This window comes from Hippocampus guttulatus, chromosome 10 (genome assembly GCF_054856545.1).
Source record: "Hippocampus guttulatus isolate MCC_2025c chromosome 10, RoL_Hgut_1.0, whole genome shotgun sequence".
Taxonomy (NCBI): Eukaryota; Metazoa; Chordata; class Actinopteri; order Syngnathiformes; family Syngnathidae; genus Hippocampus; species Hippocampus guttulatus.
The window spans coordinates 11,541,146-11,554,326 of NC_141270.1; the positions used below are offsets into that span (position 1 = coordinate 11,541,146).

The window sequence follows — 13,181 nt, forward strand, 5'->3', positions numbered from 1 at the left end:
GCTCAAAACGCTTGACTATATATGGTCGTTTTTTTCAGCTAAATACGCCTTACTATATATACATGGTCGTTTTTTGTTGTTGTTAAAACGCCTTACTATTCATGGTCGTTTTTTTCGTCGAAAAGCGCCTTACTATTCATGGTCGTTTTTTTTTTGTCGAAAAGCGCCTTACTATTCATGGTCGTTTTTTTCGGCTAAAAACGCCTTAGTATATATGGTCGTTTTTTTCGTCGAAAAGCGCCTTACTATTCATGGTCGTTTTTTTCGGCTAAAAACGCCTTACTATACATGGTCGTTTTTTTTCGGCTAAAAACCCCTTACGACACATTGTCGTTTTTTCAGCTAAAAATGCCTTTCTATATCCTGTACATGGTCGTTTTTTTTCGTCAAAAAACGCCTTACTATACATGGTCATATTTTTTTCGGCTAAAAGCGCCTTCATATATGTGGTCGTTTTTTTCGGCTAAAAACACCTTACTATACGTGGTGCTTTTTTTTCGGCTAAAAACGCCTTACTATACATGGTCGTTTTTTTCGGCTAAAAACGCCTTACCATACACGGTCGTCTTTTTTGGCTAAAAACGCCTTACTATACATGGTCCTTTTTTTCAGTTAAAAACGCCTTACTATTCATGGTCGTTTTTTTGGGCTAAAAACGCCTTACTATACATGGTCGTTTTTTTTCGGCTAAAAACACCTTACTATATACATGGTCGTTTTTTTAAAAATTAAAACGCCGTACTGTTCATGGTCGTTTTTTTTTTCGGCTCAAAACACCTTACTATACGTGGTCGTTTTTTTTTTTCGGCTGAAAACGCCTTACTATACATGGTCTTTTTTTTGGGCTAAAAACACCTTACTATACATGGTTGTTTTTTTCGGCAAAAAAGGCCTTACTATACATGGTGTTTTTTTTTTTCGGCTAAAAACACCTTACTATACATGGTCGTTTTTTTCGGCTAAAAATGCCTTACTATACTGTACATGGTCATTTTTTTTCGGCTAAAAGCGCCTTACTATACGTGGATGTTTTTTTCGGCTAAAAACACTTTACCATACGTGGTCCTTTTTTTTGGTTCAAAACACCTGACCATACATGGTGGTTTTTTTCAGCTAAATACGCCTTACTATAATGGTCGTTTTTTTTCGTCTAAAAACATCTTACTATACATGGTCGTTTTTTTTTTGTTGTTAAAACGCCTTACTATTCATGGTCGTTTTTTTCGTCGAAAAACGCCTTACTATTCATCGTCGTTTTTTTCGGCTAAAAACGCCTTACTATACATGGTCTTTTTTTTTTCGGCCAAAAACGCATTACTATACATGGTCGGGTTTTTTTCGGCTAAAAACACCTTACTATATACATGGTCGTTTTTTTTTTTTTAAATTAAAACACCTTACTATACATGGTCGTTTTTTTCGTCCAAAAACGCCTTACTATACATGGTCCTTTTTTTTCCGGCTCAAATCGCCTTACTATACATGGTCGTTTTTTTCAGCTAAAAATGCCTTACTATACATGGTCGTTTTTTTCGGCTAAAAACGCCTTACTACACATGGTCTTTTTTTTCGGCTAAAAACGCCTTACTATACGTGGTCCTTTTTTTTCGGCTCAAAACGCCTTACTATACATGGTCCTTTTTTTCAGCTAAAAACTTCTTACTATATACATGGTTGTTTTTTTCGGCTAAAAACACCTTACTATTCATGGTCGTTTTTTTCGTCGAAAAACCCCTTACTTCACATGGTCGTTTTTTTCGTCGAAAAACCCCTTACTATACATGGTCGTTTTTTTCGTCCAAAAACGCCTTACTATACATGGTCCTTTTTTTTCCGGCTCAAATCGCCTTACTATACATGGTCGTTTTTTTCAGCTAAAAATGCCTTACTATACATGGTCGTTTTTTTCGGCTAAAAACGCCTTACTACACATGGTCTTTTTTTTCGGCTAAAAACGCCTTACTATACGTGGTCCTTTTTTTTCGGCTCAAAACGCCTTACTATACATGGTCCTTTTTTTCAGCTAAAAACTTCTTACTATATACATGGTTGTTTTTTTCGGCTAAAAACACCTTACTATTCATGGTCGTTTTTTTCGTCGAAAAACGCCTTACTTCACATGGTCGTTTTTTTCGTCGAAAAACCCCTTACTTTACATGGTCGTTTTTTTCGTCGAAAAACCCCTTACTATACATGGTCGTTTTTTGGGGCTAAAAACGCCTTACTATACATGGTCGTTTTTTTCGCCTAAAAACGGCTCATCGTTCCCTTCAAAGGTGTGATGGTGACAGGAAGGAGAGCATGAGAAGACAAGAGGACATGGAGAGTGCAACAATTTGATGGACAGAAAAATACCGTTCAAGAGTAAGCTGCATCCCAATTTGGACTTTGTGTTCACTGTTAAATAAAGAAAAGTGCATTTTTCCAGTGTATGTGGAGTTATATGTGAGGTTCACAAATTATGACAATAAACTCAATTCTGTGTTTCCTTAGCATTCGTCGTAATATTGTCTTTAGAAAGTGATGACGCAACGAAACCAATGTAAAATAATTCATTTTATTGCAGTAATAACAGAGAAAATTATAGTCCAGGAAACCAACATAATCCGGAATATAATCTTAAACACTTCCCAACATGGAAAAGGTAAGAAAAAAATACATGAAAAACAATCTTAATTCAATCCAAACAACAACAAAAAATACCTTCTGTAATCCGAGTAACTCAGGCAGAATTATGAAATCAGGCATCTGCAGAAATATTCAAGGTGCAGGTGTCTGTAATTCGTATAACCCAAGGACTGACCGTTTGCCATCATAAACACATACAGTATTGCGTTTCCGACGACCCTTAAAATGGTAACGATCGTCAACATTGACATTAAAGGGTAATAACCTTGATGTGATCAGCTTGTGCTTTTGCTAATCACTGAAAGCATCCCACACAGCATGACAACAGTGTCCCTACTCCCGATTACAATAACACCATCCAGCAGACATTTTCCAACAATAACTTGAAAAAAAAGAAGAAAACGAGCACAGAAAGCAAAATTGGTCATGAAGAGAAACAAATTGCCATTTTTCCCAGTACATTGAGATTGGTCCAGCTCCGAAGAAGACAGTGTAAACAAAATAGGAGTAAACTTGGCATGCACATTTCTTTTAAGTACACTTTCATTGCAAATAAATAAGAATGACACAATTCATACACATACAGTATTTTGCTTCATCGACACACCCACACAAGAGGATCCTCCTAGTATCAAACTACTGAACACACTTGCGGTTCAATTGTACAAATGACTTTGTCTTCAAATCTTCCCACTCACACATTGAATGACACATCAATACTGAGACGACTGGATCATGACATCAGGCTTCATACAAGAACGACATTGGAGGCACCGTTTTGATGGTAAAAGTGCATAGAAGCAAAATGGATCTGTTAGCATGCTCATGCATGGGGCCCTCTCTCTTTACTTCTTAAATTTTTTTTGTAGACATAATGCAAATAAATACAGCACGTAATATTAAATAATGTCATCTCTTTGGAAAAAAAGGCTCAAACTGATTCTGTCGGGTAGAGAGAAACCAGTTGTTGAGGGGGGGGGGGGGGGCAATAGTCAAGCTCCCCAATGGCTTGGCACCTGCAATAAGGTGTCATTCTGCACTAAAGACGGCCGCAGAGTCACGACGAGCCACTCATCTTCCAAGCTGAGAGCTTCAAAGGTTTTTCCTCATTCCAGCTTGGACATCTCGTACTTGGTCGTCATGATTTCCTAGACAGTAATGACAGTGGTGTAACTTTAATATTTTAACTAATAACTAAGAATTCATTCCTGACTTGACATACAGCACAACAAGTTCATAGATTTAAAATGGAATACCTCATCAGAGTCGAGCAAGACCGGCAGCGCTCTGAAAAGACATAATGACGGGTTGAATGTCACTCAACCGATTAAATCTCATTAATTCAAAACATGTTGCTAAACTGAATCATTATCTTCATTGAATGACTTACACATCAGTGAGAGAGCTTGCAATGTTTTCCTCCACCCACTTCAAGTCTTCTTCCTGGACGGAGGTAAATAAAGTCAACACTGCCACCTGTAGGAACGTGCTTATGACTGCAGAGCCGTTGTGGCTAAATGGCAGGCTTTCCCAAATGTTTTCAGCTCAAGTCCCAAATCATACTTTAGCTTTCTCGTCAGAGGCCCAACTTCCTAAAGTACAGCAGATGTAGGCACAATATCAACATGCACCATGTTTATTAACTTATGATCCATTTACTAAAACAGTAAAGCCTTTTAACTGAATCAATAGAATTCGATTTTTGGGAAACGCTTTTGTAATAACAAACATGACTCATTTTAACAGTTAAAACAATTACACATGCATTACTGACCATGTTTGTTTCCTGTGATTTCACGACACCATTTGTCTCATTTTTTGTGGCTCTCAGTTTAATGCCGGCTGTGGAAGGAAAACGAGACATTAACAGAGGAGAAGAGCCAGCGCATTACACGATAAAGCCAAGCTCAGTTAGGCTATCGCACCGATGTTTGCAGAGGCAATAAATTCCTCGATTTCCTCATCATCGGAGTCGTCCATGAGAGGTGTGAAGGCGTACCTGTGGGTATTGACATTCAATGAGGGGGAGAGAATAAAAAGGGGGTTTGAGGGATTGGGGACAAACAGGGTATAGGGCTGTGCTGGATAAGTGCTTGCCTTTGGTTGTTTGCAGACGGTCTCCATAGGAACATTATGACAAGAAGAATGAGGGAGAACAAAAACCTCCAGAAAGCATCTTCCACCCACAGCTCAATCCAATCCTGAGCACAAATGAAGTCAGCGTGTAAAAAAATATTTTTAGCATCTTACTCAATGCAATCAATACAATTATGCCAAGCATACTCACTAACTGGCAATCGGCAAGACGGAATTTCTTTGCTGTCCAACCCATGAAAATGATGGAAGCTGATGGACGAAAAATTACTACTGTACTGTAACTGTAACACATAGACATGCATGGATAGGCGTTGTCTATTCGACTCACCGATGACTGCAAATATGAGTGTGTTGGTGAAGTGCCTGTAGAGGGACAACTTCACTGGGTTTTTTCTCAGCTTGAGAGTCTTGATGGTTTGAGCCAGGCTGACAAATATGTAACTGGCAGTCAAGGCAAATGCACAACTCAACTAAAACGAACCTCCATGTTTTGTAGTAAATGGACATGAAAACATTAAGAGGACAAACGGTACAGACAATGATCTGGAAATAGTGCGCATGCTGGTGCTTTATGCTTTAAATTCCTTGGAATGAGGTTTAACTGTACCAAAATGACCGTGAAATTCAGTCAATTGAGCAAACTAGTATGCTGCATACACTGTACCCGTTATAAAAAAATTATTAAAAAAAGAAAAAACATCTCACGTTTTTTTTCTCCCCAAACAATATCACACAGTCGCGACCCTTGTGAGGATAAAGTGGTTTCGATTATGTAAGGACACACTATTTTCATTTCTTTACAAACCTTATAAATTGTTGTGAAGCATTGCTGTGCATAAAATTTGGGAACAGTACGTTTGGAAAAAAAGTGTTATTTAAAAAAAAATACTGGCATCATTAGGGGTGTCGTTTAAAAACATTCAAATTATTCTTTAACGGTTGATGACTTTAAAATTACGCTGAGTGTCATTTGCTTGGAGTACTGGCATTCTGTAAAAGCCTGAGAAAACCATTTTCAGAATTTGGAATGCGGTGTATAAGAATAACATCCATCCATCCATCCATCTTCTACCGCTTATCCGGGGCCGGGTCGCGGGGGCAACAGCTTTAGCAGGGAAGCCCAGACTTCCCTCTCCCTAGCTACTTCTTCCAGCTCTCCCCGGGGGATCCCGAGGCGTTCCCAGGCCAGCTGGGTGACATAGTCACTCCAACGTGTCCTGGGTCTTCCTCGGGGTCTCCTCCCGGTGGGACATGCCCGGAACACCTCACCAGGGAGGCGTTCAGGAGGCATCCGAATCAGATGCCCAAGCCACCTCATCTGGCTCCTCTCGATGTGGAGGAGAAGCGGCTCGACTCTGAGCCCCTCCCGGATGACCGAGCTTCTCACCTTATCTCTAAGGGAGAGCCCGGACACCCTGCGGAGAAAACTCATTTCGGCCGCTTGTATCCGGGATCTCGTTCTTTCGGTCACGACCCATAGCTCGTGACCATAGATGAGGGTTGGAACGTAGATAGACCGGTAAATTGAGAGCTTCGCCCTTTGGCTCAGCTCCTTCTTCACCACGACAGACCGATACAACGTCCGCATCACAGCAGACGCTGCACCGATCCGCCTGTCGATCTCTCGCTCCCTCCTGCCCTCACTCGTGAACAAGACCCCAAGATACTTAAACTCCTCCACTTGGGGCAAGATCTCTCCCCCGACCCGGAGGGGGCACTCCACCCTTTTCCGACTGAGGACCATGGTTTCAGATTTGGAGGTGCTGATTTTCATCCCAACCGCTTCACACTCGGCTGCGAAACGCTCCAGTGAGAGTTGGAGAGCCCTGTTTGAAGGAGCCAACAGCACCACATCATCTGCAAAAAGCAGGGATGCAATACTGAGGCCACCAAAACAGACGCCCTCAACGCTTCGGCTGCGCCTAGAAATTCTGTCCATAAAGATTATGAACAGAATCGGCGACAAAGGGCAGCCTTGGCGGAGTCCTACCCTCACTGGAAACGATTCCGACTTACTGCCGGCAATGCGAACCAAACTCTGACATCGGTGGTATAGTGACCGAATAGCCCATATCAGGGGGTTCGGTACCCCATACCCACGAAGCACCCCCCACAGAACTCCCCGAGGGACACGGTCAAACGCCTTCTCCAAGTCCACAAAACACATGTAGACTGGTTGGGCGAATTCCCACATACCCTCGAGGACCCTGCTAAGGGTGTAGAGCTGGTCCACTGTTCCACGGCCGGGACGAAAACCACACTGCTCCTCCTCAATCTGAGGCTCGACTTCCTGACGGACCCTCCTCTCCAGCACCCCTGAATAGACCTTACCAGGGAGGCTGAGGAGTGTGATCCCTCTGTAGTTGGAACACACCCTCCGGTCCCCCTTTTTAAAAAGAGGGACTACCACCCCGGTCTGCCAATCCAGAGGCACTCTCCCCGTTGACCACGCGATGTTGCAGAGGCGTGTCAACCAGGACAGCCCCACAACATCCAGAGCCTTGAGGAACTCCGGGCGGATCTCATCCACCCCTGGGGCCTTGCCACCGAGGAGCTTTTTAACCACATCGGTGACTTCAACCACAGAGATAGGAGAGCCCACCTCAGGGTCCTCAGACTCTGCTTCCTCCAAGGAAGACGTGTTGGCGGAGTTGAGGAGGTCTTCGAAGTACTCTGCCCACCGGTTCACAACGTCCCGAGTCGAAGTCAGCAGTGCCCCATCCCCACTGTACACAGTGTTAGTGGTGCACTGCTTCCCCCTCCTGAGACGTCAGATGGTGGACCAGAATTTCCTCGAAGCCGTCCGGAAGTCGGCTTCCATGGCCTCACCGAACTCTTCCCACGCTCGGGTTTTTGCCTCGGCGACCACCGAAGCTGCGTTCCGCTTGGCCAGTCGATACCCATCAGCTGCCTCTGGGGTCCCACAGGCCATAAAGGCTCGATAGGACTCCTTCTTCAGCTTGACGGCATCCCTTACTGCTGGTGTCCACCAGCGAGTACGAGGGTTGCCGCCACGACAGGCACCAACCACCTTACGGCCACAACTCAGATTGGCCGCCTCAACAATAGAGGCACGGAACATGGTCCACTCGGACTCAATGTCCCCCGTCTCCCCCGGAACATGGGAAAAGCTCTGTCGGAGGTGGGAGTTGAAACTCCTTCTGACAGGGGATTCCGCCAGACGCTCCCAACAAACCCTCACAATACGTTTGGGTCTGCCAGGACGGACCGGCATCTTCCCCCACTATCGGAGCCTACTCACCACCAGGTGGTGATCAGTTGACAGCTCCGCCCCTCTCTTCACCCGAGTGTCCAAAACATGCGGCCGCAAATCCGATGATACAACCACAAGGTCGATCATCGAACTACGGCCCAGGGTGTCCTGGTGCCAAGTGCACATATGGACACCCTTATGTTTGAACAAGGTGTTCGTTATGGACAGTCCGTGACGAGCACAGAAGTCCAATAACAAAACACCACTCGAGTTCTGATCGGGGGGGCCGTTCCTCCCAATCACGCCCCTCCAGGTCTCACTGTCATTGCCCACGTGAGCATTGAAGTCCCCCAGTAGAACAAGGGAGTCCCCAGCAGGAGTACTCTCCAGCACACCCTCCAAGGACTCCAAAAAGGGTGGGTATGCTGAGCTGCTGTTTGGTGCATATGCACAAACAACAGTCAGGACCCGTCCCCCCACCCGAAGGCGGAGGGAAGCAACCCTCTCGTCTACAGGTGCGAACCCCAATGTACAGGCACTGAGCCGGGGGGCAATGAGCATAAGAATAACACTAAGTTTGAATTATTTTACACTGTAAAACAAGCTTGTATTTATTTTCTTTTATTAATCTTGTTTGGAATCAACAATTGAACGACCACATTACTGTTTATTTCTAATTGTCCCCCCGTAATGCAATGCAGTTCTACAGCCACAATCATAAACACATTGTAAATACCTGTCTGACTATGCCAATTAAAACGGAGTATTCCTACTTTTGTAATGGCAGAGTTTTTGATACAGGTGTGCCTTGAAGGTTGAGGTTAGTGAGTGCGGTGGCATGCAGAGGCAATATAAAGGCTGGAGAAGAATGCGGGCAAATCATCTTAGACCAAGAGATGTCATTAGTGTCTGAATAAGTTTAGGATTTAATTCAAATTCAAGAGAGAGTGCTGCTTTGTAATATTCGTTGCTATGTCTTGCCCAGAGAGACAACTGTGCATGCGCTGCTCTTGGTCTAAGAGCTTCAAAAGCAAAGGAGACAGAGGGAAAGGAATATGTGCACAGAAGGATATCCACCAGCATAGAGAGGAGTCAAGCAGAGCCAAGGGAATGTTGGCTAGTAGGGCCAAGTCAGAGTCTTTTGCCTGGAAAGAGGGACAGAATGGGACAATCACATGTGGACACAAGGAAGAGGAGTAAACAAAACCGCTCACAGAAGTGCATGAAAGGAACCCGTTAGGCCACAGCAATGACAGTTTAGCAGAGACAAGTTGACTTTTGAGAGTAAAACAATGAAAGGATATGAACCAGATGATGAATGAGTCGAGAACAGCCAGAATAATTGCTGTAATGAGAGCTGGGCCATTGTCTCGACCCTTTGGGAGGGGGAGACATTTGGATTCTTATTTAACTCTACTATTATCCTTTAACCCCATTCAATGTTTATCTCCAAAATAATAATGTTCCATATTTCATGACTTTTCCTTATTTAATTAATGGGGACAACTGGTGAAGGATAAATTGATCATGATGCTCTTTTTTCAATGTCCTGAACACATATTGGTGATCGTCAGGGGTGAAGCTAGTTCAAATGCAGAAAAGGTGTCAATGTGGGTGTGACCTAAAATCCCTACACCTACGGGTGCAGAGTTGATACATCACAGGAGGTGGGGACAAGAACTATTTATGCGAGAACTTTTGATAGTTTCCCACAAGGACATTGGCAGTTCATGCAATATAAGGGCGGAGCAAAGATAGAAGCTTGCACAACAGCCCACTATCCAAATCATTCCACATTGTGCTTCGTGTATACTGCAATCTGCATTCTCTCTCACTTGAAAATATCCTGTGGGAAAAAGTTTACTGTCCATGAGGTTTTGGAACAGCTCTTTGCCAATGAAAGTGATTTTAGAGGAGAATGTGTCTGAGACAGGGGATTGTGTTGAGGAGGACCCGCATTTTGAGGCATTCTCATCTGATGAATGAGAGTTTTGACCCTCCTGTTGTCTCTCTCAAATTGACCCCAAAGGGTAAAATGTGTTAGCAATATTTGAGGATATGGGAGGGGTTAAAACACCGAACATAAGTGAACTACAAACCACTCCTCCTCTCGATTACGAGGCTATATTGTTTAGACAGTATCAAGTCGGACCGCTTGTTACCTGAAAAGAAAACAAAAAAAGTCATAGAACGAGGCCGAGTCTCACCCCAGTTATCCTCAGTACGCCTTCAATGGCAGCAAAGATAAAGTAGAGAACACCGAGACCAATCACTCGGTGCATTACCGTCCCCAATCGAGGCCTGTAAGGATGCAGACCCACAGTTAAGGGTTCAGAACAAACAAACACGTGTTCATTTGAAATCAGTAGCAGTGTGTACATATATGTTGACATACTTTACAATGCCATAGCCGAGGCTGACGATGATGACGAGCAAGCGGGCTATCGTTCTCTTGAGGGCCGAGACCAGCTCGGCAAAAATCAGCAGGCCTGGAGCTGAAGAACCCAAACAGCGGGACCGTTACTGACAATGGGGGGGGAAATGTTTCCCTGTCAATGATGAATTTCAGTGAACACTCACAGGCAGAGCCAACCATGTTGGTGTTTTCATATTCAGCGCAAAAGACCGCCTTCTCCACCATCCCCAGGAATATGACCCCTGCGATCCAAAACTGGATCCTCAGTATATCTTTCCAGTAGCAGGCAGCCCAAATGAACCACAACAGGGCAAACAGGATGTACACCACGCACATCACCATGTAGAACTGTCAAGAAATGTTTGTGGAAATGTTTTGAAACAAACAAACAGTTCATAAATACAAAATTATGTCTACTTACAATCATGAGAGGGTATTCTGTGATGGAAATGTAGCCACGCCGGCCTTTCATCACCACATTGACTGAAAAGAGATGTTTTTTTTTTTTTTAAATTTAAGGACAATGACATAAGCATTATGTGAGGGGTAAAAATGACTTGACGATAGATTTTCAAACAGTGGGGCATTTCAATTAAAATTATTTTATGTTTGTTTCCAAAGGTTTATCATTTGTTTTCATTTTGATGAATCATCTTTTTTTTTAAACCCCTCAGTGGCATCAGCTTTACAGTTGCTACATTGTTTTCAGTATTGATGAATGTAATAATGTGCATGACGTATATATATGTAAGTAAATAAATAAATAAACCTCACAAGTTAAGTTCCAGTTAGCATCTTGTTTACTGGACACAATCTTCACCACAAGTAGGTAAGGCCCATCCTTCCATGTGGAGGCTATGATATTGTCTTTGTTTTTGACCACTGTGCTGCTATTTGCCACTGTGCCGCTGTCGAACTCTTCAGTAATCCATCTGATGTCATTTTCGTCCTGCAGCGTTGCGAAAATAATACACAGATGAAAACAGCATAAAACTGCTATCAAATATGCAAGGAAGACTTCCCAATTCTACTGACCAACTCTTTTCCCTCAACAGGTGGACTGACAGCTCGTGGCTCTGCCTTGGCTTTCTGAAGGAAGGGGAGGAGATGAGATCCTAAGACAATCGCAACGACTGCAAGTGACTGACTAACCCAATGCAACAACAACCTACTTTAAACATTGGAAAGGAGCGCACATCACTGTTACATGTTATAGGTTTGTGTTTGTGCTCGATGTACTCTCCTTTTATGAGGGGATTTGGATCAAGGCTCTGCCCGCGACTCAGCGGTGTTCGCTCATATATTTCCTATACAAGACGAGAACAATTTCACCTGTCATCAAGCAAGGACAACCGCGAAGAATATTTAAATACAGTCATACTTACATCAATATTATTGAAATCATTGTGGCATGGGTAGTATTTCAAATACCACTGAATGGTGAATGTTACCTCCTCGGGGCAGCCAAATGACACAACTACATTCAACAAATTTAAACAAACAAGCAAGAATAAACAAATTGGGAGTGTGTGAATTGTGAAATCGTCAGATTGACAATTTTTCATTTCTCACCTTTCAATTCAATGTTAGTGTCTTTGAACATGGACTTCCTTAACAGCAGCGGTCTTGAGGTCTGTTGAAGAGCAAATTATTTTTATACATTACATCAGACTACATATTTAAATGTATGTCGCAAGCAATTGTTCTTGCTTTATTGAGCGAATATGAAAATCTTGAAAAAAAGAATGCATCCTTCAGATAGCCTCTTAATGCCCTTACATTCTAGTCACAGCTTTAAATTGTTGATAGTATGATGTAATTCGTTTTAATGTTTGGAAACAATAATAATAATATGCAGAGTGGATATTGCACTAGAGCACAATTTAAAGATAAGCATGAATTTAATTGAAATAGTGATAACTGGCAGGAGGAAAAGAATCACGATTAGGCTCGTTCCAAACTCGTTCAGCAATAATTGTCGACTTTTTACATTGTTTTTGATCGACAGGTCACCCTTCCAGTTTAATAAAACAATCACACTGTCTGCAGCTGCAACTCAATGGAAAGGATTGGTCTGTAAACCAAATACCGTAAATCAATAGATTCTCTTCTTTATTTTAATGGTGTTAAAACCCCAAATGAAGTGGTTTAAGTAAACATGAAAACACACAAATTAATTAGGGTTTCTCCTAAGGGTCGAAGAAACCATAATACAGTACTGTCCAATTAAATACCAATGTGGCGATAGCTAGCCAGCCACGAATACAACATTTCTTTCACGACAACACATACACACAAACATGACGTCCAGGAGTTTATATTGTTTTGATCTGACGTGTATCGGTAAATAGACAAGGAAGGTTAACCACCGGACACCATTCTAAAATGACAGCAAGCTAGCATCACACGGCTACCACAGCTAGCCGTACCTGATGGTAACTTGTGATTCTTTACTTACACTTAAAGCGGTAATTTTCCAGAATCCCTTCTCTGGAGCAGCAGCGGCTGTTTCTATAGTCACGAATGAGAGCACATAAAGAAGTATCCATGAATAGAAACTCTCCTTGGTCAAACAGCTCCACGTACTCATTGAAACAGCTGCCATGTTGTAACGTGTGAACAGTTTTATTCACGAGGTGTCCTGAACGCACCACAACAGAAAGCTCGGTGAAGTCACTTTTCACTTGCATCGTCGTCCCCCTGTACTGTTCTAATGCGGAATCATTTATTCAGAGAAATTGACATAAATACTATACGAAAACATGACGCCCCATGACAACGCCATTAAATTTGGCCTTTTAATAGTGTAACATGTCGGTATTGCAT

The 13,181-nt window shown here is 42.8% G+C and overlaps 1 protein-coding gene across 2 annotated transcripts; it reads right to left on the reverse strand.

Moving 5' to 3' along the window:
* Window positions 1-2,543: 2,543 nt before the first annotated feature.
* Window positions 2,544-13,074, reverse strand: tmem87b (transmembrane protein 87B). 2 transcript variants are annotated; one of them, XM_086121590.1, is made up of 19 exons: window positions 12,814-13,074; window positions 11,928-11,988; window positions 11,741-11,832; window positions 11,528-11,662; window positions 11,391-11,444; window positions 11,130-11,304; window positions 10,777-10,838; window positions 10,520-10,703; window positions 10,335-10,434; window positions 10,147-10,240; window positions 9,013-9,084; window positions 5,054-5,162; window positions 4,916-4,974; window positions 4,726-4,829; window positions 4,554-4,627; window positions 4,403-4,470; window positions 4,019-4,071; window positions 3,885-3,915; window positions 2,544-3,776 (listed from the first exon to the last, which is right to left on the reverse strand). In XM_086121590.1, exons 1-19 carry the CDS (start codon window positions 12,958-12,960, stop codon window positions 3,735-3,737), a joined length of 1,716 nt encoding a protein of 571 aa, XP_085977716.1. In that variant the 5' UTR covers window positions 12,961-13,074; the 3' UTR covers window positions 2,544-3,734. The 2 variants fall into 2 exon arrangements, with proteins under 2 accessions (XP_085977716.1, XP_085977715.1); XM_086121589.1 differs by lacking the exon at window positions 9,013-9,084 and adding an exon at window positions 9,248-9,315 and having other exon boundaries at window positions 5,054-5,166.
* Window positions 13,075-13,181: the final 107 nt, after the last annotated feature.